The sequence below is a fragment of the Filicampus tigris genome, chromosome 2 (genome assembly GCF_054856515.1).
Source record: "Filicampus tigris isolate MCC_2025a chromosome 2, RoL_Ftig_1.0, whole genome shotgun sequence".
NCBI classification, from domain to species: Eukaryota; Metazoa; Chordata; class Actinopteri; order Syngnathiformes; family Syngnathidae; genus Filicampus; species Filicampus tigris.
In genome coordinates, this window is record NC_141218.1 from 5,244,217 (window position 1) to 5,270,062 (window position 25,846).

Below are 25,846 nucleotides of genomic sequence, written 5' to 3' on the forward strand. Positions count from 1 at the left end.
AGCTGCCTGCCTGCAGGCGACGCTAAGCTAGGAGGGTCAACTCGTCATCGCATTCCAATTTGTGTGGAAGGCAAGAAAACACTAAAGAACAAGGGTGCTGACACAATGTGCTGCATACACTTGTGCAAGCACACACATTTACAAGAGGACTGGGAATAACCCTTTCACAAGTTAAGATAAAACATTTTTTTAATGATATGTATTGGTAGCACACAATTTGGCGTTGACAAAAAACGAAAATTTCATGAAAATTAGTTGAGAAAATAGGAAGTTATAACTTAATTTCTATGTGAATGCATTGCCTTTGATGGGAACTTCGCCCCTGCCAACATGGCCGACATGTGGGCACGTCGGTTAACCAGTGTGCAGTTGCACGCCGTCGTACCCATTCGTATATACATTTTCCCCCTCTACAACATGTTTATTCTTGTATTCATTTATATCTTCGTATCCGTGTCGTCAACTTCAACTCTCAACTTTAACTCTGAAACTTTCGTCACGTCAGCAACGGCCGTGGCGTCGGTACCCACAGGGACGCGCAAAGACGGGGACGCGCAAATTTCAGCGATGGTTGCCACGGCCACCTGAATTCAAACGTGCCCGTTGGATCATTAAGAAAGCAATGACAAACAGTGGGCATTTCATGGTAAAACAGAAGCCATGTTATTACCACAAGTCAACTGGAAACATATTAACTTAAGAATCTGATTGAAACCACACTGACAACAAATTTACAGCACAGCCACCGAAAAATGCGTCCATTCCATGGTTCAACAATGATCTATTGAAATTAATGAAAAAAACATGTTTTACTCGAAAAACCTTTCATATCGAAAATACTGACCACCATCTTCGGAACCAAATTTGTGAAATGCTGCAAAAGGGAAAGACCAGTATCAGCTTTTTCTGCATTGACGTTTGACATTGCTGTTTATTTTTTTAATCGATTAACGTGTCGTTTCTGCTCCTGAAAATTACGCCAACCAAAAAAAGGGACTCTTGGTATTTTGTTAAGGGCCGAATCCACATCACTAGATAACACTGAGGTGTCTGTGCTTGAGACTGCAACGGCCCCAATGGCAACACTGGAAGGAGCGTGCCGTGTAAACACGAGCGAGCCTTTCACCTTCGCCCCCTCTGCCTCACGAGTCAACAGTCGACAGGCCGTGGAAAAATAATCCAAGCAGATAATAAACGCGATTAAGCCATCTCGAATAATGGCACGAGTCTACCGGGAGATGATCGATGTTCACCTGCAGCCTATCAGAGGTGGAAAATAAAAGCGCACATCCACCCTTGGTGGCCTTTGTTCCCTGTCTTGCTTCCGCTTTGGCGTGTTTGACTTTCAGCGAGTGACGCACTCAGTTTGCTCGCCTCTCTGGCCGCTCGAGCTTGTGGCAGGAAAGCCGTCGAAAGCAAGCCAGGATGTGTTGTACGGGGAAGTGCGCCCGGCTGGTGGGCCTGATTCTGCTGCCTTCGGCCTTCGTCTGCATGATCGCCAACCTGCTGCTCTTCTTCCCCGACGGCAATAGTCTTGAAAACGATCAGATCTCCCTGCAGGTGTGGCTGATGGGGGGTCTCATCGGAGGAGGCCTCTTTGTGAGTAACTCGACAAACGCGGCCGCTATTCTGGAGATTCGTCGGTAGGATGATACAACTGGCTCGGGCCAACAATGTGATGGGCATTTCTAGAAAAAAAAAAAAAGTGACTGACTTGGCGCTGAAAGGAACTTGTACAAGGTGCCAGCATCATGGTGTCAAACGCTGCCGGAGGTCTCATCACATGCCCCGCTAAGAAGCCTTTTGAGCCCCAGGTGACTTTGTTTGACCCCCAATTTTCTGTGTTTTCAGATGCTGTGCCCGAGCTGCTCCGCTATCAGGGCCGGGGGCAAGGGTTGCTGCGGAAAGGGTTGCTGCGGCAACCGCTGCCGGGTAGGTGCCTGAGATTAGAGCGCCATTAGATAACGAGCGAAGGCAAACATGGGGGAGGTGTGGCAACCAGATAACATCCGGGTTCACCTCGCCCCCGCCAGATGTTGAACTCGGTTTTCTCGTCGGCTTTCGGTCTGGTGGGCGCCATCTACTGCTGCAGCGTGGCCTCGGCCGGCCTGGCCGTCGGACCCAAGTGTCGCGTGGCGGGAGACGTTTGGAAGTATCCCTTCGAGGAACTCGGAACGTGAGTCCCCGCAGATGCTTTTTTTACTTCACGTGATTCGATTTGATGAAATGGACTTAAAAACGTGGCCTTCTCGATATTGTTGCATTTGATCGAAATCGAAACGCCATCGGGAGGGAACCACAAAATCTAACGTAGAAACTGACTCATGCTGCCAGGGGCAGTGAAAGCTACCTGGTGAACCAGACCTTGTGGGACGTGTGCCAGTACCCCAAGAATGCGGTGATGTGGCACGTGGTTCTCTTCTCCATCCTGCTGGCGATGAGCATGCTGCAACTGGCGCTGTGCGGCGTTCAGGTGGTCAACGGCTGCCTGGGCTGCATTTGCGGGGACTGTCGGGATAGCAAGGAGGTAGGGTAGCCATCAGGACCTGGAACCTTCCGCCAAACATCTGACAGATTTTCCCGCGCAAGCTAACTCTTGTTCTCCATCGCAGGATGAAAGCGGGTTGTGACCAGGACGCGACGGAATTCTCCCACATTGAGCAGATTGGGATTTTCTTCGCCGCAGATTTGATTGTAGCAGTGATACTGTCGCTAAAGCTACTTTGACTCCATTTTGTGTACTGTGCATTTTGTAGCAATGTGACAAGTGGCCGTCATCTAGTCATGGGCCGAAATTAGATTCTGACGGTATGATAACCGGGAGCAAAAACATAACGGTATTAAAATGACAGCTCTAAAATGACCTTATTTTTGTAATATTTGGGTAAATACAAATTTTCCCGTTGAACATAATCTGTTTTATTTAAAAAATATATATTCCGTATATATAGAGAGAGAATATTTGGTACAGAGGAAACGTGTACCATGTTAAGTTTAAATAAATAAATGTTAACTTTCTTCTTCTGTTCTGGTGAGCTGTTTTTAGAATAGACCCATGAGCTACTCATGTTGTCCTTGGGACTAACTAGTACCCACTGGCACCATTTTTGGGGGGAGGGCGCAATGCATATTAATCAGAACAAAAAGGCATCCGTGTTTGCAATGTCTTTTTCATCTTGCTCGCTCCCTCCCTCCTCCTCCTCCTCCTCCTCCGTGGAGGAAGCAATTAACTTTAAAGGGGTGACTCATCTCTGCAAGCAACCAACCACATTGTGCCCTGCTTAGACATCCCCTAAAAAAAAAACAAAAGAAGAGCTCATTACCATTGACAGACAGTAATTAGCATTTACCGAAACCACCGCATACCGGTAATTGGCCCATTTATAACGGCATTTATGGAATCCCCCCCCCCCCCCCCCCCCCAAAAAAAGAAAACAAAAACAAACGCATAAAATTAGCACTTCAAATGCCTGTAAAATCCTCCACAACAAATAAATTCACAATTGATGACTGACATACAAGAGCTCTTCTCACCAATAATGTTCACATTTGCTGTTCACATTTATGTCGAGTCTTTCGGGCAAGTGTCGCCGTTTTAGAGGTAACGTTCATTTTGACTTGGAGAAACCTTTGAAATTCCGGACCGTACGATTTTATTCCCGGATAATTTGAAGTGAAATTTGTCGGCCAATTGGAGAAGGGTTCTTCGAGTAGCGCAAGCAACTCTCTGGAGCCCATCATCTGATATCTTCACAATTCTCGCATCGTTGTACTCGAAGCGGCCATTCCAAGCACGCTCGGCATTTTGACGCGCCGTCGTTTGGAAAATCTTGTCACACTGCTACACACTGGACTCTTTATATCAAATGAAACACATTCAGAGATCAGCTCAAAATCTACTGCTTGGCAAATGCATTAGAGCAGCACCCAGTGGAAGAATAATGCAACAGCAGCGCTAATGACCAAGTTAAGACTCCACAGTAGTTGTTGTCTAACAAGAGACTGACCAGCTCAAATTTGCGCAGTGGGCTCAGTGAAATTAAAAAAGTTCGCATTCAAGCACTTCATGGTGTTCCTTTTCATACATTTGCCAAGCACAGGAGGTTCTAAACTGGCTTCTTGTTTTACTCCACTGCCAAAAGTGTAAATGAATGAATCACAGTTTTTTTCAATGAAATAAACATTCAAACATGATGAATCACTGTGAGCTCGCAGCCAGACACGTCTCGTACGTGATTACGCGCCTTATTCCACATCTAATAGGATTGTTGCTGTTCAGACGGGGTCAAAGTTTCGCGTTGCGACGGGGAGGAGGAGGAGGAGGAGGAGGAGGAGGTTAAGCTTTTAAGCTTTTGTTGCTTGCCGGCTATTGTGAGCTTTGTAACCTTCAGGTGTAAATATAGTGGAGAAAGGACAAGTGACAAACTTGCTGGCTGGCTAATGAACGTGCGGGCTGAAGTACAAGAATGACGTAACGAGTTGGCGAGGCCTCTTGGCGGCCCGTCTCTGCGCTCTTGTTTTCTGCGAGCAGGAATCAGCCGGATATCCTCGATGTGCGCTTCGCTTGTTATATTTTTAACCAGATGGTTGCACTTTTACCTGCTTTTCACACATATTAACCAACATTTGGAAGCATGTGGTCAATGTGTTATCTTTGTTTGGGCCAAGACAGGAAGTGCTAATTCATGAAGGGAACACAAACGTAACGGATTTTGGGCAGGCATAAGCCACCTAAAGCCACTTCCGCTGTTTTCTCTTTACATTAGCTACAGTAGCTTAGCACTGTCAATGACCATTGTTATATTAATATGCTGTATTATGCCACGTTTTGCAAGTGGTGAAAATGTACATTTGCAACCAGCATCACTATGCTGAGAAGCCACAGGAACTTTTGGAAAACAAAATCTTCAAAGCCAGTTTCACTGACAAAAAAAGCCTTAAAGCGGAAGTCAACCCAAACTGATTTTTTGCAGAATATGTTCTGAAAAATATACGCAGGCCCACTAGTTGTAACAAGGCAATATGATTAATATGAAATATGAGTTAAGAAGCAAAATCCACCCGTTTTTAGTCATCTCAGGGGGGCGGCCATTTTGTCACTTCTGTCGACTGAAAATGACATCACAGACCCTCAGGGTTCGGATAACGACCAATCACGGCTCACCTGCTTTCTGAAGCTGAGCTATGATTGGTCGTTATCTGAAGGTTTGTGATGTCATTTTCAGTCGACACAAGTGACAAAATGGCCGCCCCCTGGGATGCCTAAAAACGTGGATTTTGTTGCTTAACTCTTATTCCATAAACACAATATTTATCAGAATGCTGTGTTTCAACTAGTGGGCCAGCATAGAACATATTCTTTAAAAAAATGATTAGGTTGACTTATGCTTTAAGACACCACAACATGTCCGCCATTTTGATTTGAAGTGGCCAAAAATGGAGAACTGAAGATGATTTTGTGTGGTTGTTATAAAGACTGAATCATAGACTAGCCCGATCATGATTTACCGACCGTCCTCATATTTGATGTTGGCTGGCCGCCGCGATGCCATCAATATTGACAATGAAGCTTTGTAAACTTGTCAGTCGTCATTTTGTTTGGGAAACATGCACGATTGATTGGATTCAAACGTAGGACTGCTGTAACTAATGATGGCTTTAGAAAGGAATAGGATTGAGCTAAGTAATGGGCGAACCTCTTCGACTACGTGTTGAAAGCAAAAGCTTGAAGGGCAGACAGAAGAAGAGCGAGAGGGGCGGAAAAAAAAGAAAGCAGGCGTGTCCTACACTGCGGGGCGAGCTATTTAAAGTTCACTCGGAGAGTGCAGAGAACACAAGGAAGCTTAACCCCGTCGGCTCGCACCTCATCCCGCTCAAACGGCAGTTTGCTTGGAGTCAGGTGGGTCCTTTGGATTGCTTTGCAAAATCCACTGCGATGATTTCAGATGCGCCGAGTTTGTTTCTCGGAAATGACTGCGAGAACACGGCGCTGTGTTTGTGGCTGGAAACGCACGTGCGGTGCGTTCCACTTTTCAGCTCCTCATGCTTGGTGGCGTTTAAGCTTACCGTCGACAAGAGGGAAGACTCTGCACGCGGGCCATCAAAACATGCGATCGAACGGGATACGGCGCCGAGCCTCAGCTGTGACCTGCAAGAAAGAAGATTTATTTCGTATTTGTATTGTTATCTGCACTGGTCAAAAGTGAGAAAAGAGTAAACGTGGTTTGTGGGAAAACGGACAAATGATCAAGCGTGGCAATTCGTGTCGCAATCGTTTCACCTGACCCATTTCCCGACAACATTCGAAGGAAAGGGAAAAGTCCTGTCTATGTGCGGCAATCTGTGTTTTGACCCACAGTTGTAATTAGCCCCGGCGCCCCCCTGCGCTTGGCCTTTGCCTGTTTCTGCAATGTGACCTAATTTGCTAATCTGAATTTGTAGACGCGCACTGCTTAGGTTTTGACGTCACGCAAGCTTGAGTGGAATAAGACTACAATCCAGCTCCTTTCGCCTTTTTTGTTTTTTTTTCCCAAATAAGTAATTATAACTCTTTGTACCGACGGGTGCAAATTGAAATTCAAACATTTTGACTGTAAAAGTCAAAACATGAATGCTAGGGTGGAATAAAAAGACACAAAATAATCATAAAAAGGTCACTCATCAAAACAATCCTACTTCAAGTACTGATTGTCACCAGTGATGCCGGTAACTCTAACATATTCGTTTTTACAGTGACCACTAATGGAAGACGCTACTTTTCTCAGTTTAGTAATCTGACCACAGTTACCTCGTAAAGTCACAATTCCTTCGACTTCACAATTTGCATTCCTTTTGGAGGAGTGACATCACATATGCGCCGTATCACGTTTCGACCACAGGAAAAACAACAATGGAGGAAGGAGAGAGATTTGTGTTTTCAAGCTGGAAATCCAGTCACTATTTTGAGTTTGCGCCAGCTAAAGCAAATACAAAGGTATGTGGCACACTCTGTGCTGTTGACAAAGTGTTATCTAGCTTCAAAAACCCTACCAGTACGTCACCGAAAAACCAAAAAAACTTGAAAAAAACTCAATCAGTGTTAAAAATGTACTTTCAATTAAGTATTAGCAAAAGTGGTTGACAAATTGCTGAGATTGTAGTGGTACACTCGCCTGAGTTGTGGGGCAGCGTGGGATTGGTTCCCGCTCGCGTCTGTGTGTGCCCTGCGACCGGATTCATGTTAAGTAGAGTTGTTGGCATCTGTTGAATGGAACTAATAAAGTAACTTGTAATCTAACTTAGTTACTTTTGAAATAGAGTAATCAGTAAGTTAACGAAGTTATTTTTTTTCGTCAAGTAATAAGTAAAGTAAGGTTGTTGTTTTGTTTTTTTACAAGGTAACAGTGGTAACACTGGATTGAACTGAAGGCAGAATGTCAATTTCCAACAACCAATCTAGCGAACAAAACAAAATGAGCGAAGAGATTGGACATGCTGTAAGAAGCTTCCGGGCGTCATCATCCATGACACTGGTTGTAAAATGGATACATTGCCCCTAGGGCAAATTATTGGGACTTCTCCATGTTGGGTCAAAAGTTGGCGCTATGATGCCAGATAAAAAAGATTCTGTGAGGGAAACAAAAAATGGAGGATTAGCGGCTCACCTAGTGATGTTCGGCGATGTCACACAATCGATATTTCTTTTCAGCAAAGCATTTTCTGACTGGTCGAAATGAACTTACCCGTCCTGTGGTCTTCAATCTGCAGTTTTGCATCATGGGCGTGAAGATGCTGCAATGTTTCCCCTTCTACAGACACTGTAGAGAGCGTTGCAAAAGCAAAGGCTTCCCCTCGGCGGCAGGTGAGACTCGCATCTGACGACCGAATCGCAACCTTTAGCTAAACTTGACTTTGCTGTCATCCAAAAGAGGAGAGGAATCTCCGCGCGGTCTCCAGCACGACGTGGGGCAGCGAAGGCCTCGCCCGGGGGTCCCACGTCTATTTTTCCTCCAAAGCCAGGATGTCTTTTCGACACCAGCTGGACAGCAACGTCAACGCGGTGGATGCCACCGACTGAGCGAGCGAGTCGGACAGCAACGCTGATGGACGCGTCGGCGCTTCACGACGTCTGTGCTCCGAGCGCTCTAATGGTGCCAGGAAACTCTTTACACTTGACAACAGACAACAAGCAGCAGAGTTTGGCAGAGAGTGAATCGTTCTTGAGAAAAGAGGCTTCAAGTTGGTTCATGCCACTCCCAGCTGAAGTTTTCTCTAAAACTAAACAAAAAACAAGGAGGGAATTACGCCTTGTTTTTTGGAAGCAACCACGTAACTTTGCTTTGATGCTAGCGCACAATACTGCGCGCCACTCACATGCTAACGATTAGCTTTAATAGTTGCGGGTTTAAAAGCATCACATGGAGAAATACAAAAATACTCAGAGCCATATATTCTTTGTCATCTACAAAAACGAAGAATATTACAACGTATTTATAACGAAGTAGCATTCTTCTTCGTTTGTCTGCTTGACTATTAGACATCACTGCCCCCTGGTGATCAAGGCGGGAACACTAAAAGGAGCAGCACGCTGAATTGGATTGCAGCATTAAATCTGTTTAATTACTTACATTCTATTTATGTCATCACTCTACATTTTTATAAAGTGCAATATTATAAATTGCTAGTATTCCACATAAAAAAAAGAAACGCAACAATTTTTAATGCCTTACTATGCATGTTTTTTTTTAACCTTAATATACTCCACTGCATATGGCATGTTTAACACCTTGCTATACAAGTTTTTTCTCCAACACTTTTTATAGGCTACATGGCTTATTTGTTTTTAACATCTTGCTATGAATTGTCATATTATAATGCCATACAATATATGGGTTTATTTTTTTTAAGCTTTTCCTGCCTACTAAGTCCAACTACAGCCCCATCCACTAAGAATGAATGACAATGCACCTACATAGACAAAAAGATTCTGTCTTATTTTGAGACGACTTATGTGTGTGTGCGCGCCTAGGTTTAGAGGGTATAAAAACTCAAAGCATTTTTTTAAAGTCCTCCCATCTCTGGACAAATTATTTTGAATCTTCAATGAAGATAAGGTGAGGGAGGAAGCCACCAGAGCTACCAAAGTGTCAAAATAATAATAATAATAATAATAATAATAATAGTTTTGGGTCAAGCAGCAAAACAGCCTTTGGTTGGGGTCAAAATGTTGCATGAACCCTCTAAAATGTAAATCATGGAGGAGTAACAGTCAAGCCCTGCTTGCAATGTAGGCTTTTATTGTTATGTTGACATTCTGAAAGCTTGGGTGGATATTCATGACGCTTATATAACAACTTTCGCTTCCAATATTTGCTTTCATGCTCTTACAAACTGCTCAAACATGATGACTGATGGTTATACAAAGCGGCTGGAATCTGTTTTGGATGGCCAGGCATCTTGTCAGTGTTAGTCGTCAATTTTGGGAACAAATGTGTCAATTGTAAATCAACATTCAGAAGTACAACTCATGTCGCATTTTAATGAGCGATGCCCTAGTTGTCGCCCCCTGCGCCCCCGCCCAAAATAAAACATTGGTTGTGATGTGGCATCTTGATCGTAATGTAAGACCATCATTGAAAGGTTTGTGCTTCAAGTCATTCCCTGCACAGGAGGAGCAAAGGGCTGCGATGTTCGTTCACGACGGCAAAGCGTTGAGAAGGCAACAAACGGGAGGATAATAATAAATGAGCACTTCCAGCCAACAGCCTTGGAGCTCAAATGTGGCTGGAAAAAGACAAATGGTCTTTCTCTTCCATTTTTAATCATGCTTTTGAAAGAAATCTGACAGATACAGGGAAAACGTTTTTTTTCTTTCAGTTTTAGAAACCCTCCATCAGGGATTTAAAAAGAATCATCCTTGCTAGGGTTGTTGGAAAATTAATGGTAATAAAGAAGGAATTTACAAAGTTCAACATTAGCTCCTACACGGGTCAATTAAATTGGAGCATAATCGTGACTACAACAGCAAAATGTCATTCAAGTAGAGCTTCATATCTAGGCTATTCCTCGACAAATGCTTAGTGCAGGCTATTGAGCGCACGGCGCCTACATGCAAAGTGCATGCCGGCGTCACATGCACAGATGATTTCGAGACTCGAGAACAAAGCGGGCGGGCTGCCTCTAGTGGTACGCAAAGAATCCATGAATGAAACGTTTCAACTGTGCTATGCTACGCTGGCTTCAGGTTTGTTTTTAATCCAGCACACTACATTTTTTTTTCAGTATGGTTCAGTTGTATTTAACTTTGAAGTACAAGACATTTTGCATTTCATTGTTTGCTTCAGACATTTACTGAGGTACGATTTGTTTTTGACTTACGTGCATGGAACGTTTTTGGTGGTGCTTGGTGTAAAAAGTTTGACAAGCACTGCTTTGTAATTTTTTGAAGGGAGAGGGTGTTTTTTCATTGAGCTTTTTGAATGTGTGGGGGTGCTAATTTAACTCACCATGAATGTTTTTGCTCCAATGAAATGACACTGGTCAACAAATGTTTACTATTTTTTTTTTTTTTTTTTTAATCAGAGATGCAAGTAAACTTGTCTATATGATTTTGTTTGTGCTAATTCCGAATCTGCCATTGTTTTTTCTCTAGCACATTGGGTTTTCATAATAATAATTATTTCATAACAATAACTATAAGAATGTAATATCGTAATATATTTAGCAATACTTATGAGTGAAGGGTTAGGTTCAGCAACAGGTGGATTTTTTTTTTTCGGAAACATAGCTCTAAATTACAACGCATGGTAAAATCTATATTGCGCAAGCTTTTATAGGTCAAACTGAAAAAAAAATAAATAAATTTTTTAATCCCCAAAACCTGATGCGCAAAAAAAAAAACGTATTGACATTTTTTAAATCAGCGTGAAAAATACATTTAGGGACACATAAAGCTATCTCTGATTAAAATTTGCTGTTGACCAGTGTAATTGGTTAAAAAAAACGTTGGAAAGCCATCGTACTATTTTGCATGGATGTCTGCTTCGGCGAAAAAAAGTTCCTATTTAGGCTTGAGTATGTTACTTTTCCACAGTTCAGGAGCCTAACTTCCTGGAAATTGACACGAGACTTCCTGGAAATGTACTGGAAACGTTCTGAAAATTGCGCCCATTTGCAAGCCAGTTTCCGACACGTTGCTCCTCATTCGCGGAAGACCTTGGATTGTCTGAGCCTGGAAATACGGCGCAGGGACTCACGAGCTCAAGTCAACAATGACGTGCTCCCAGATCTGCGTGCTCCCCTTGAAACTGGACGTAAAGACGAAGTCCCGTCGGTCCGTGGACACGGTGGTGAAGGATCGCGGCGCCTGGATGTAGACCTCCTTGAAGCGCTCGAACACGCTCTGTTGCCCATCCCACAGGAGGATCTGCGAGAAGGTGTAGTCGCTTCCCAGGGCCAGATAGTGGCGCTCTTTGAAGGAGAACGGCTGCAGGATCATGGCGCCTCGCGAAGGTAGCGCCTGGATCTCCGAGAACTGCTTGGGGCCCCAGTGCAGCACTTTGGAGTCGCCGATGTAACGCGTGACGGCCAGGTAGAGCTCGTCCTTGATGCGGAAGTGCTTGACGGCCACCACGTCCTCCGTGTCGGGGATCTCGCCCTGGAGCGCAAACTTGCGGTTGCTGCGGCTCCACTGGTAGATGACGGGAACCTGCGAGCGGCTCGCCAACACCAGGTGCGCCTTCCCGTCCAAGTCCAGGAACTCGGCGTCCGTGTCGCGGTACCACTCGTGAAGGGACTGGTAGGAATAAAAGCCGTTGTCGTTCCACTTGTAGAGGGTGGACAGGCCCGCTTTGGAACTGTCGGCGATGACGAAGAAGCGGTCGGAGCCGATCTGGAACACCTCAATGTCGTTGGGCTTGGAGATCTTGGACACCTCGATGTCCTGGAATTTGGTGAAGGTGCTTTGGTCCTCGTCAAACTTGTAGATGTGCGAGCCGCCGAAGAGCTGAGCCACTATGACGAACACCTGGTCCTCGATCACCACCGACTTGCATCCCACGATGGACTGACCTGAAAGAAAGATGTGGAAACTAGACCGGGTCTAGTCCGAAACTCCACTCATGGAAAACTGCTGATTGTTGCGTTATCAGATTGTTTGTTTCCGTTCTTGACCAGGACACTCTTGTAAAACAGATTTTGAATCTCAATGAGTTTTTGTCCTGTGAATAAAGGTTAAATGAAAACAAAATAAAATGTTGCAGTAGTCGAATTTCTAGCAAAGAAAGTACTTGATCTGGTTAGTCATATTGAACCAGGGTTTCTGCAGGGGTCAGCAAATCTAATTTAATCCTTATTAATGCCGTTTTTAAAGCAACTTAAAACAAATTTAATGCTCAAGTACTTTTGCATATACACACACACGTGTACAGAATGTCACTTTTCTGCCACTAAGTGGTAGCATTTCATGTTGGAATTTGGTCAGAGGAACAGAACATTTTTCTTTTCAAATTAAGAGCAAATTAACTGGAACATGAAGGAACTCGAGGACTCCTGCCCATTTTGTTCATAGTAAATTACAACAAGTGCCCAGTCTCCACAAATATATATATTTTTAATCAGATGTATTATTGCTAAAGTGTGTTATGGTGACTCCTTTGCACAACGTTGTACGCCTTGCTTTAGTTAAGTTTTATCCTGATGCCCGTTGACATGAGTGCACAGCTTTCCTGCAAAGGAGCCAGAAATAACACCATTGATGTTACACAAGCTATCTTCATACATTTCTGAATAAAATACACCTTAAGTCTAAAGAGCAGGTGACTTGGAGTCACTCCGAGTGACAAGCCAGGAAAAAAACTCAGTTCTTGGCTCTCAAAGGGGCCTGGGAGTGCCCATGCAGACCCCTTTAAGAGCTGCAGCAACCTAACTCGGGCCTACCTGCTAACCAGCAGCCTACCAATGGTGTTTTAATTCAATGAATGCTTCTGGACATCATATCTAATGCTTTAATGCCATTTAGGATCTTAACTTTGACAAAAATCCATTGAATGACTTAAAATGATTTTTGATGACCTGTGGAAACCTTGTGGACTGCCGTGATTTGGAAGACAAGTGTACCTGTGATGTTATCGTAAGTCCTGAAGTTCATTTCGATGTGGTCCCACTGGAGGACCATGCAGCTCTCCACGCCGGGAGCGGCGACCGCCACGAAGACGTCGTTCTTGTAGCTGAATGTGTCGACCGACAGGGACTCTGAGCTCACGCTTTGATGCAGGATGAAATCTGCCGAAGGGGAATTCTTTTATGTCAATGCTGAGTCATGCATCAACCGACAGTTTCGTCATCTCGGTCCATTCAGGGAAGGCTCACTTGTGCTTTATATCACTGTGTGCATCACGCATTGCAGGTATCCTTGTTTTTTTTTTGTTTTTTTCTCCAAATCAATCCTCAGTTTAGTTTGAAAGACATTGAAAACCGCCAGTTGCGTTAGAACACAGCTTGCTCTACTGTATTTCCAAATGCTACGACGTTGCGCAAGGATTTGCATCGCCCAGCTGGCCCAAGGCACATAAACAAGATTAGCTATGGAACTGTTTCTTTCTCCAACCACATTTAAAGAGAAAAAAATCAACGCAAATCTATTTTTTTCAAGAATATCTTCTATGATAGCCCACTAGTTGAAGCAGGGCATTCTGAGAAATATCGCGTTTGTGGAATAAGTGTTAATCCACTAATTTTTAGCCATCTCTTGGGGCGGCCATTTTGTCTTCTGTCGGCTGACATCACAACTGCTTACAACGACCAATCACGGCTCAGATTCAGAAAACAGGTCAGCCGTGATTGGTCGTTGTGAGCAGTTGTGATGTCATTTTCAGTCGACGGAATACAAAATGGCCGCCCCCTGAGATGGCTAAAAACAAGTGCATTTTGCTGCTTAATTTATATTCCACAAACGCAAAATTAATCAGAATGCCGTGTTTTAACTAGTGGGCCTGCTGGGAATGTTTGGACTTGACTTCCGCTTAAAAATTTGCCTCACAGGGCCAACTAGTCGTCCCACAATAACGTCAGCATTCTTCCGTCCTCCGATTGGTTGGTCAGAGCAAGCAAAGTTCGACTAGTAAAACGTGGCTGTAGCGATCTAGAGACACATAAATACATTTAATAATCAGCATCTCTGGTAAATTTGACAGATTTTATTTGTTTTTTTTCAAGTGTGCTTTTGTCATGTTTACGAGCTAAATATCGTTTCCGGCCATTGCGTGTTGCGGTTTGTCACCTGTTGAGACGCATTCGTTTTGCAAGCTCATGTCGTTGAGGCGCTTGTCCTGGACGTCCTCCGGCCCGGCGCACGGCACGTCGGACACGGTGGCGTTGGTGCTCCGCAACCACGTCATCAGCCACTTGGCTCGGCAGTCACACTGGAAGGCGTTGCCACGCAGGTCTCTGCGGAAGATGACAGCTGACGTTTAGACATTAGAAATGCAAAAAAATAACAAATAAAAAAAATATCCGCATTGCCGAACTCACAGCTCGATGAGAGAGTCCAGCTCGTTGAAGAGGTCCCGAGGCAGCGCCTTGATCTTGTTGTTTGCTAGGGACCTACGGCCACAACACAGCCGGACAACAAAACACAACAATGGGTAAAATATTTTGGTAAACAAATTCGAATTAAGCAAATGTAAAGTGAGGAACATACAAATGGGTGAGGTCCCGGAGTCCTCGGAAGGCGTATTTAGAGACGGTCTCAATCTTGTTGTTCTCAATAAACCTGTCCAGGAACAACAACTTGCTCAGTCTCTTTCCCAACCTTACTGAACCTTCATTTCCGGCAACACACTTACAGGTATTCCAGATGTGGAAGGCCAGAGAAGGCATCATCCCTTATGGTAGCGAGCGAGTTGGAATTGAGAAGCCTGTAATAAAAAGAAAAGACAGACAGTGTAAGGTTGAATATGGTGTCACTCAATTCCAATCGAAACGCAGGCGTGTGCGGCGCCACCGATGCTGTCGTCACACACTGGCAGCAGCACTTAGCTAGATTGATGGCTTGTGGTGGTGAGCCAAAGACTTGTGCCTCTGTGCTTTCAATACTTACCAAGGTGTTAGAAGTCTCTAAAAGCTTTCTAATAGCTTTAATAGGCAATAAATCCGCCTGTGCCTTCCATGCACAGGCTACAAAAGAACCAAAGTTCCCCAAATAATCCACACGAAACCCTCATGATCCTGTCTTGTTTTTAGCAGGCATGTGCACACCTAGCCACTAGGTGGTGCTCAAGCACCTGCCCCTTTTCCCTGGATGAAAAAAGTACCCCATCTTCTGCAGCTGTTTTTCCCCCCTTCATCCATAAATATTTTAATTGATTGTCATCTCATAGGTTAATAGTGGGGAAAGTTGTGTCACAGGGACCTGCCATTTGAACAGGGGTGTGTAGATTTTTTATATTCACTGGACCTTCCCCTCACCTCATTTATTTATTGTATTATTGATTGATTGAGAATAAAAACATATTGCTATTTTTCTTTTGTTAATTATATAATTGTGGCGAAAGGTGCCCTTTTCGGGGGCTTGAGCACCTGCCCCCAAAACGTTTGCGCACGTGCCTGGTGTATGAAAATAAGATAAGCTCTTACAGCAGCTGGAGTGACGGCATGTGCGAGAACATTGCCTCTTTGACCTCTGAGAAAGTGCCATTAACGATGCTCCTGCAAGCACAACGCAAAATCATGTGTCAGCAATGGGAATACGTGAAGCCAATTCTTATTCTATTCATGCAAATAAGTCTTCTCAAATGTTGATTTGCTTGACTTGCACTCGGGTATTTGCGACTGCGTCAACTAGCTGGCGCGGGCTCGGAGCACGGCGAGTACTTACAAAGAAATGATGTCGCCAGGGCTCGTCCTGGGGACGGAAGAGGAGCCGACGCAAATGATGGACTCCTTGGAGCAGCTGCAAGTTGAAGGGCAGCGGGCAGGTTTCTTAGCCAGGCTGCTGCACAGGCACACGCAAAGCAAAACCCAAAATGTTCCCGTCGGCGGCATCGCTGCTGCTGCTTGGCTTGCATGTGGGACTCGGAACGAAACCGGGTTGGCAGTCAGGCTGGCGCGTTTCCACCCTGCACCACGCGACGCAGCACCGGGTGGCAGCGAATCAGAGGCAGCCTTCGACGCCCCCCGATCACCCCCCCCCCCCGGCCCACCACACACTTTCATTATTTATTAAATCAATCCTCGTCCTGTTTAAATAAGCAAGCACCGCAATACTGACAACATCGCATCTGCCAAAAAAAACAGAGCGGGACCAAACCACGAACACGAGCGTTTCGCACTAGCCAGAAGCCAGAAAAATCCCCCCCCCCTTCCCCCCCAAAGAATAACTGCAGCATAGTGGACGACGCCCCCATGCAGACATGTCTAGGTAAATCGTGATAAAAACAAAGAGTTTAACAAGACGCCAACTTCGTCGTAGCAGCAGAAAACAAACAATGAGCACATTTAACAAGTGCATGGCGTTTAATGACATGGGGAAAACATGAAATCCACTCCTCATTGCTGTTCAAAACGGTAAAACATTCCTGAGAGAGTTGAATGGGTCTGCATTAAAGCACATTCATGATGATTGTCATTGTTTTTTTTTCATCAAATACAATTGATAATTATTGACGGATTAAACAGTATCATCAGTATTCCAAGTGAGGGTTGTGAAAACAAAGCACCATATCCATGGAGTTCCACAAGAGTCTATTCGTGGACCAATATTATTATGGTACTACAATCCCTATGACCACGAGTTTGACTAGGAATAATGTAATTGTTATTTAAAGACTCTGTAAAGTGAATTCAGAATATTTTCACCCTCCCAATACATTAGACATGTTTGAAATTTGCTTTATATATTTTGATTTAAAAAAAAATAAAAAATTCATACTTGGCGGTGTTAACATTCTTCTATGTGGTCCGCCAAATTTACAAGACATTTATTTTCACTTTACAGGAAATTTAATGTATAAGGATGACGGTCCAACGGCATCCTTTTTTCTAGGGATGTAACGATTCACTCAAGCCTAGATTCGATTCGATTTTCAGTTCCTGATTTCTGATTCGACTCGATTTTTTAAAAATGCTACCATGCTTGTCTCTTTGCACTAGTGTGGTTCTGCAGCCATCCACAACCGCAATACGCAATGATGTTTGGCGCAAGTGCATAATTTGATCTAAACATTCAAAATGTGCTATGCATCTGGAATGAAAAAAACTTTTCAAGACATCATTTTCTAGATGAATTTAATCAACCCGATTCCGCAATTCATCGAATCGATTAATCGATTCATCTGGGTGAATCGATTTTTAATTGCTTTTCGATTAATCGTTACATCCCTACTTTTTACTATTATTTTGCAGCATAAAAATATAAAATGGAGCTAAATCTGTTGATGTATAGATTTAACTTGACTTTGGCAACGGTAGCGGAGAACTACTTTGAAGCGGATTTGCCCCCTTGTGCAACGTCTTCAGGCACTTGTCCAGCCTTTTGATGCAGAGCGCCACGTCGTCACGGGTGATGCCCACTGCGGCCGCCGCATTGAGGTACGGGCACGGGTAGGACTCGGAGTGCGACATGAACCCTCGAAAGGTGTGCCCGCCGATGCTCTGCTCCTTGCCCAGCGCTACCACCCTGCAAAACAGCCACACGCTAATGATTACATAAGCAACCTTGATTCCATTTATCTTGGTACATTTGCCACCTCGTAGAAGAATATGATCTGAAAACACTTGATAGTTAGCCGTCCGATGTGTGTGGAATCAATAACTGGCAACGGCAACGAAGCCTCAAAAGCAGCTAATTACAATTCTGCAGCCATGAGTCAACGGACCGACTGAAATTCTTCAGCTTACTGCAAGGAAAAACCAAGCAGCCGAGGGAGCGGGCTGGCAAAAGGAGACGCAATCTAATGTTATTGGATCGAGACGACACTCGAATCCTCTAATGTCCTCCCGCGTATTTCGCACATCTATCTCCTTTGAACAACAACGGAAAACAATTAAAGCATCGATTCTCAACTTTAGGGACACGCTCTGCCCACTTTCCCCACATACAATGAACTCCCTCTCACTATCTTGCAGATGGTTTTGCTTGATATGTGTTAAAGATAATTTGGTCCATACAAGATCATAATAGTTAGGATTTTCATTTTAGTTCGTTTTTATTTCATTTTGACTTTAGCTTTTTTTTTTTTTTTTTAAACTAATATATATGGAGTATTTGTCGAGTGCAAAAAAAAAAAAAAAAAAAAAAAAAAAAAAAAATCACTAGGTATTGTGTTATAAAGTACGGTGAACAAAAATTTTCTAAACGACTGTTTGATCTTCCTTTTTCTGTATGGATGTACAGCAATACCAAAACAAATGTAATTCAAAATGAACCCCAAAAGCTCACGTATGATTTTACTTGACATAGACGAAAACATTTTCGCTAGTTAGTTATTTGTATAAACGTAAGTTGTAGTTTCAGATAGTTTTCATTTTTTAAAAGCACTTTGTTGTTTTTTATTTTGTTAATGAAAATATGTTTTTCAATTTTTAGTCATTTTGTTACTTTTTGTTAACTATGAAAACCTCGCGTCCGTTAGATGTCAGAAAATCTGCCAAAATGTTGGAACATTCTTTTCCAAAGTAAAAGCAGTATCTGAAATGGTCGACAATCAGTCTCCTTTTAGTGTCGATTAATTTAATAATGTCGATTAATTGTTTCTCACCCAAACCCATTTCATTGTTAAAAAATACTGTTTCTCTCTATTGTGTTTGTTTCCCCTATGGCAGGTAGGTGTGGAAGGTAACCCCCCCCCCCACGCCAAAACCGTACACACCTGGCTCCTGAAACTTGGCGAGTGAACAGCATGGCACCCAGCTGAGTCGGCGCCTGGTCGCAGTCGGCCCGCAGGCCGTCCAGCGACATGGCTGCCGCACCAAAAAACAAAAGTGAACGTTTGACAACATGGGAAGCGCGGTCGGAGGCGCGGCGCCCTAGGTCACGTGCTCACCCAGCGAAATGGGGTTGTGGGGGGTGTGAAGCAATCGCTCCCCGTGCGCCGAAGCCAGCTTCTTCAGTTCCTCGGCCAGGAGCTCGTAAATCTCCTGCGAGGAAACACAAACCACACACAGGTCATAAAGAGCACGGCTAGGGGAGAAAAAAAAAAAAAAAAAAAAAAAGAGGAAGGAACTAGAAATAGCACCGCTCTCTTTTCTTTTCTGTCCCTTTATTGCTTATCAAGCAATTCTTCCAGCATGCAACCCTTTGAAAAATCGACCTCAACGGATTTTTGAGAGCCTCTCACCTCAGGGGTGATGCCATTTAAAAACCACGAGGGGAGCCCGCCTCATTATTTATGCACAATGCGGGGCAAGAGGCAGCATTAGTGAGCCTTGATGGCATCGGGTCACCAAAGGGAAATTTCCTTCTTATGATCCATCGATCAAGTTTTCGGGATTCAGATTCAGAGCGGATGAGCGATATAGTGGGGTTTTTTTCCCCTCTTCTTTCTATCTTACCTTCCTTTCCGACAGGAGTTTCTTATAGCCTCTGGCTCCCAGCGTGAGAAGCGTGATGAGGAGGTCGAGGGAAGGCGACGCAGATGCTCGGCCTGGACAAACAGGCCGTTTACAAACAAACCAAGAGTAATGACGTCATTAAGCCAAATTCAAAAGATGAAACCGTTTTTTATGGTTACAGTGCATCAATTAAATGCTGCTCCTTCTGGTGTGCCCGCCTTGACCACCTGGGGGCAGTATAAGGACAAATGGATATACTGTACTGCTCACTAAAGCCCACTTGTATTCTAGGCAGTCCTCGCCTCTTTGCAGCTGGGCTTGTCCTGCTTAGAATTCAAGTGGGGTTCATAATAACGCCTCAGCTAGTCTGCGCTTGTCAGTACAGCACTAATATCGGTCGTTCGACGCAGTGGATACGAGTGTGAGTGCCATTACTGTATGTTGTCTGCCTACATGTTGTTGCTGAACCATTTTTGTTCAATCCTTGCTTAAAGAGAAAGTCAACGCAAACACTTTTTTTTTTTTCAAGAATATGTTCTATGCAAGCCCACTAGTTCAAACAGGGCATTCTGAAAAATATTGCGTTTGTGGAATAAGTGTTAATCCACTCATTTTTAGCCATCTCTGGGGGCGGCCATTTTCTCTTCTGTCGACTGAAAATGACATCACAACTGCTCACAATGACCAATCACGGCTCAGATTCAGAAAACAGGTCAGCCGTGATTTGTCGTTGTGAGCAGTTGTGATGTCAATTTCCGTTGACAGAAGACAAAATGGCCGCCCCCAGAGATGGCTAAAAACGAGAGCATTTTGCTGCTTAACACAACCACAAAATTAATCAGAATGCTGTGTTTCAACTAGTGGGCCTGCTGGGAACATATTCTTGAAAAAAATATGTTTGGGTTGACTTCTTTCAACGGTGAAAGCAAAGCAACAATGATGCTTATGTTAGCATTACATTAGCGGGTCTTTCTTCAGGCAGTTTTTTTCTTTTAAAAACATTTTCCGGATGTGTTAACACAAACGTGACATTCTTCTGCCAAAGTAGCCCAAGGTAAAAAAAAACAAAGCAAAGCAAACTAACTAAAAATGGACAGCTAGTTTTGTGACAATGAGCTCACTCGACCTGGGTAAGTCTTGCTAATCTCTTGTATGAAGGCTTCGTCAAAGCCGGCGATGACGGCGCCCCCTACTGGAACCATGAAGTTCTTGTCCAAGCTTTGGACAAAGGCGTCGATTCGTCCGACACGAGCCCCCTGGAGGATAAACCCAAAAAACAGAAATGAATAGTGGGCGGCGATCACATGCGTGACTGACATCATACGAACCTGTTGGATGAGGTGCATGCACTTGGATGACTGAACTCCGTACGCGTTGTTGACTATGTGGGGGACGTCATATTTTGCACACAGGGTGGCCAACTCCTCCAGTCTGTCAACGTTAAATGGATGGAACACAGGAGAACGTTTTCAATCGAAAGCCCCTCATACAGAACGTCAAGCCGCTGTGGGCTATAAGCCACACCCCTTTTAATGTTCAAACCCAAGTATTTGCATGATACAATAATAATGACGGCTTTCTGTTCTATTGAAGACCGAGTGAAGCGCTCGGCTTACCTGTCGGGCACTCGTGGCGCAAAGCACGACGTGGTGGAATGCACGCAGAGGACGCTCTCGGCCCCCAGCTCGCAGATTTTGCGCTCCACCGCGTCCGCGTCCGTCCGCAACTCGTCGCCCTCCAGCACGTTCTCCACCACGACGGGCGCGAAGCCTGCGAGCCACACGCGCGCGCGCGATGAGGTTCAAGCGCTCGAGATCTCTCGGCGAGCGAGCGAGGTCACCTGCTGTGATCATGGCCTTGAAGCAGGACTTCTGGTCGATGCGCGGCCAGACGATGTAGCGGGCCTTTGGTCGCCGTTGGCGCAGGGTCAGAAAGCACAGAGTCAGGCTCATGCCGGTCGCCATGGGAACCACGAAGCAGCGCTTCACGCTCCTCACGCCTGTCGGACACGAGACAAGCGGCGGCCGACTGAATCGTTCAGTTGTACTTACTGTTTAGCAATATGTGGTCAGATACAAATAAGGGCCAAAATAGTTTTATTTTGACCATGTTGAAGTGTGTATTTGCCAAGTGCAATATAAAAAAAGGTCACCAAGTAATGCGTGATAAAGTCAACTACAATTCTGAAACAACTGTTTGACCTTTCCTCTTCTGTGCGGAGATACAGCAATGCCGAAATACATTCATGTCAAACGAACCCCAAAAGCTGTGTGAAATTAATTGGCAAAGATGAAAACGAATGACATTTTCACTAAAATGATTGTTAGTTTTATAAACATGAGCTGTATTTCAGTTGGAGTTTGTTGTTTTGATTCGTTTTTGTTAACTACAATAACCTTGGCTACAAGAACGTGCATCTGAACATTTCCCCCACTCCCAATTACTCATTATTAGCTGTTATTTGAAAGATAGTTCAAAGTACCTCTTTAAATTCAAAGACTTGCATGTTATTATTTCATCATCACTTTAAAGAGGAATTCAACCCCAACATTTTCTTTTCAAGAAAATGTTCCCAGCAGGCCCACTAGTCGAAACTTGGCATTCTGATTAATATTGCGTTTGTGGAACGCGAGTGAAGCAGTTGAATTCACCCGTTTTTATCCATCTCAGGGGGCGGACATTTTGTCGCTTCTGTCACCTGAAAATGACATCGCAGTTGCTCAGGGCTCAGGTAACGACCAATCAAAGCTCACCTTTTTTTCTGAAGATGAGCCATGATTGGTTGTTACCTGAGAAACTGTGTGGCAAAATGCCCTGGGATGGACAAAAACGGGTACATTTTACTGCTTCACTCATATTTCCAAAACGCAATATTAATCCGAATGCCATTAGTGAAGGCGCATAGAACATATTATTGCAAATAATTATTTGGGGTTGACTTTCCCCCCTTTAAAGCCCCTGCAGTATCTATCGAGTTCAAACTTGACACAGTTTGGGTGCATGTGTCTCAAATGTTGCATCCACCAAGCGTCACGTACCTGCCATCTTTAAAATATCCAGCACGAGCGAGTTGGTCAGCTTATTGAGCAGACTGGACCCGGCTGCTTTTGGCTGAACGGCTGCGATGTCGCCTGAGCGGCCAATGCCGTGGATCAACCTGCGTGTGAAAAAACGCCGACGGCCTGTTAACACCGTGACCTGCATCTCTCCAAAAGAACATTTGCGAATTGCGTAACGTCGTCCGGCTGAGCCCAAGAGCAGACGGGACCTGTAATGTCGTCTTGCAACCATGTTGGACGCCACGCGGCCTTCCCGCTCGCCTACGCCGCAGTTGGCCAGGAAGTTGTTGCTGTCCATGATGGCCAGCTCGTTCAAGAAAAGCTCGACGGTGGCCTCGCTCCATCCTTCCTCCGGACACTTCCCCTGCGAGCAAACGAAAGGTGTGAGACGAGATAAGACGGGGCGAGGATCACTAACGATGACCGTACCTGCTCCAGCAGTTGCCTGATGAGCTGCTCGTGGCCGCGGCGAGCATCACTCGCCTGTCGGACGTACGACGCCGACACCATCTTCTCGCTTAGCGTGAAGTTTTCACTGTTCATCGCTATTCGAGGCACATTACGTGTTAACATAAAATAATACATGCGAGCGCTGCTGTAAATAACTGACATCCCTTGCTCAGGAGTTTGTAACTCCGTACAAATGCCACAAGATGGCAGCAGAGGATCATAAAGCATCAACGCCATGCTTATTTCTTTGTCTTTTTTTTTTTTTTCAAAGAAAAAGTATTTTTTTGCGTTGCGGGCTTCAATGAGCCACTAACATTATGTACATTAACAACCCACTTAAATAGGATGACAAAAATTGTGTACTTTTATTACATAAATTAAATGACAAACACACTTAAACATTTCACGTTGATCGTGCATGAGGTGCATTCAAGGACCGCCAACAAAACAGGACATCTTACCTGCACACGAAAATATAAATATTTGACGAAAATGAAAGATAATGTGTGCCTTCCTTCACAACTAGAACAACTCTTACTTTTCGTTCACAATTTAAACTTCCGTGGTAAACAATTTTACTCTTTAACTTATAAGCTCTCGTCCTTTCTGTCCTGTCACGTAGCAAATGTGCATTTTCGTGACGCTCCTTTGGCTACATCAACATTTTACAGTGTTTATAAACGGACAAACAAGCCAACATCTAAGTTTTTATACCTGATAAAAAAAAACACACCAAGCCCTTCCAGAAGTAACCATATATATCAAAATAATTAACTTGGTTACCTCAATGCGATGCAGTCGCCGTAGTAAACGCGGAATTGGTTGGTCATGTGACGAGGCATCATGTGACCAGGTTTTCTCATCTCTTAAAGGGCCAGCGTCCAATTTGACGCCAATCGACGGCAAGATTGGAGATACGGCAAGATTGATTTCAACTGTACAAATACGTCCTTTAAACTAAAAAATATCACCCAATTTTAGTACAGTATTGGATCACGTATGTGTGGATAGAATACGCACTGCATAAAGCCACTTCACGCCTTTGAAACCCAGTTTATTATTGATACGACACTGTATACAGTATACACATTTGATTTTGCAAAAGAGTATCAGAAAACACTTTGCTGACAATATGCCAAAACTGCTCTGCGTCCTGTCAGGCTGCTTTGTTGATTCGGGACGAGAAAGACGGCAGGTTGTTGGCATAGCAGCTTTTCTAACACAACAGCTATGCCAACATCTTGCCTTCCTTCCTTCCTGGACCCATTTCCCAATATTTCCAATTTCCAATATTTGGGATGCCAGTGGTAGACTTGTTCGTAATCCAGGAGAGGCTGTGCGAAGACATATTATTTTTGCATGCCAATTTATAATATAACGTGAATAAATCAATGCCAATGACTTACCTGTTGAGATGTTTGGCGCAATCAAGCCACCGTCGTTGTCCTGCTTCAAAGTGAGCCTTCAACAGGAGCGCAAAGAAATTTGACGCTTCGACAAAATCAACTCGTCACACCACCCATTTCTGTGCATTTGTAAAGCCGCTCGATGGACAGTTTGAGGTTTGTCAGGTCACAGGGGGAGGCGCATGCGCTCATTGGGTCTGCCTCGGAGAATCCCAGAAGCCCTGGCCAAACCTGCAGAAAAAAAAACACTCCGCGTCTGATTGTAATAATCAAACCGTGATCGTGACTTCACCGTGGCGTTGCGAGTCGGGTATTTCCACCCAATGTGATTTGCTGCTGATGAGATTTGGTTCATTCATCATGAATCACACAATGATTCAAATAAAGTGTCTAGACCAAAAAGTGAGGACTATGCAGGACAGGATCTTGTTGATCTAAATGAGCAGAAAACAACTTGAATTGAATCACGGTGTTTTGTTTAGTCGGACATACTTTTTCAATGACTACTCGGAGCGGTGGCAGCTACAAGTGCATAGATACAAGTCGATGGACTGGATGTCCTTTGCATAAGATCAAAATCACATTCCTGACTCTTCCAAGAATGATGACTCACTTACTTCCCAAGGTGTCGACTTTGCCACTCCCAGAGTAAGCAGCATTTATAGGTCATTTTTGGTCTGTTGTTTTTCATGGTTACCACCTAACTGCAAGTCATATGCCAAAATCAGATTTGATAAGAATGATTGCCATGCCACTATGACAAGCCATCAGGTTATCCTACCCCCCTCATTTTCAGTAGGGTTTAGGTCTGGGTTCTGGTCAGTCTTCTTTCTTTAGGCCACGCACTCTCTTTCTGTTTCACTGACCAACCAGCTCAGTAACACACACATGTGCGCCGGCAACTCGTGAGTCAGTCCAAGTCTGCTGAGGCCCTCATTTTCATGATCACCCAGCCACCCCCTCCAAATACAACCATGACTCGACTCGCACTATACGCTCCCATGAGACGTTTTCTGCTTAGTCAAACCCAAGCACGCCCCGTGACGGCGAATGAACAAAGTCGACTCAATAGCTGACCGGCCATTGTGCTGCTAACTTTGCCCCCGAGATCGTGCGGTGCTGACTAATCGCTGGCAAATCAAGCAGTGAATGAGTTGCCGTGCCATAAAATGAGAGGAAAATTCCCCGGACAAACTGCTCAGATTTGAGCTGTGACTCACGCAATACAAAGGTCAAACAACTTGACCTTCATATTTGTATGGAACTACATATTTGCATTAAATGACCGTGTAACTCTCCGCAGTGTGGCTTCACAGTTCCATGGAAATAGGCTGGACAGAAAAGCAATTAGATTTCTCTTGAACATTCTAGTTGTAAAATTAAAACTAAAGACTAAATTTCTTC

The 25,846-nt window shown here is 44.2% G+C and overlaps 4 protein-coding genes and 1 long non-coding RNA gene across 6 annotated transcripts; 2 read left to right on the forward strand and 3 right to left on the reverse strand.

Moving 5' to 3' along the window:
- Nucleotides 1–4: 4 nt before the first annotated feature.
- Nucleotides 5–8,483, reverse strand: LOC147151028 (uncharacterized). Of its 2 annotated transcripts, none has more exons than XR_015084001.1 (6): nt 7,722–8,483; nt 7,528–7,605; nt 7,152–7,202; nt 6,067–6,148; nt 2,351–2,508; nt 5–1,688 (listed from the first exon to the last, which is right to left on the reverse strand). It is a non-coding gene; the product is annotated as an uncharacterized LOC147151028 (long non-coding RNA). The 2 variants fall into 2 exon arrangements; XR_015083997.1 differs by having other exon boundaries at nt 2,365–2,508; nt 7,722–8,482.
- On the forward strand, nt 1,178–4,194 carry tm4sf5 (transmembrane 4 L six family member 5). Its single transcript, XM_086019351.1, has 5 exons — nt 1,178–1,599; nt 1,852–1,932; nt 2,034–2,176; nt 2,335–2,527; nt 2,613–4,194. Exons 1-5 carry the CDS (start codon nt 1,426–1,428, stop codon nt 2,628–2,630), a joined length of 609 nt encoding a protein of 202 aa, XP_085875477.1. The 5' UTR covers nt 1,178–1,425; the 3' UTR covers nt 2,631–4,194.
- Nucleotides 5,779–9,586, forward strand: LOC147151030 (uncharacterized). The gene is given in 3 exon segments (XM_086019363.1): nt 5,779–5,899; nt 7,747–7,901; nt 7,903–9,586. Coding segments are annotated over 2 exon segments (300 nt in total). The 5' UTR covers nt 5,779–5,899; nt 7,747–7,755; the 3' UTR covers nt 8,057–9,586.
- Nucleotides 8,705–16,113, reverse strand: lgi2a (leucine-rich repeat LGI family, member 2a). Its single transcript, XM_086019246.1, has 8 exons — nt 15,854–16,113; nt 15,613–15,684; nt 14,823–14,894; nt 14,678–14,749; nt 14,509–14,580; nt 14,258–14,424; nt 13,096–13,260; nt 8,705–12,048 (listed from the first exon to the last, which is right to left on the reverse strand). The coding sequence occupies exons 1-8, from the start codon at nt 16,018–16,020 to the stop codon at nt 11,231–11,233; spliced, it is 1,605 nt and encodes a 534-aa protein (XP_085875372.1). The 5' UTR covers nt 16,021–16,113; the 3' UTR covers nt 8,705–11,230.
- Nucleotides 16,114–16,893: 780 nt separating this feature from the next.
- sepsecs (Sep (O-phosphoserine) tRNA:Sec (selenocysteine) tRNA synthase) lies at nt 16,894–23,900 on the reverse strand. Its single transcript, XM_086019261.1, has 12 exons — nt 23,820–23,900; nt 23,016–23,131; nt 22,796–22,950; nt 22,566–22,684; nt 21,368–21,526; nt 21,144–21,297; nt 20,856–20,958; nt 20,654–20,783; nt 19,528–19,619; nt 19,020–19,113; nt 18,846–18,936; nt 16,894–17,653 (listed from the first exon to the last, which is right to left on the reverse strand). Exons 2-12 carry the CDS (start codon nt 23,127–23,129, stop codon nt 17,422–17,424), a joined length of 1,443 nt encoding a protein of 480 aa, XP_085875387.1. The 5' UTR covers nt 23,130–23,131; nt 23,820–23,900; the 3' UTR covers nt 16,894–17,421.
- Nucleotides 23,901–25,846: the final 1,946 nt, after the last annotated feature.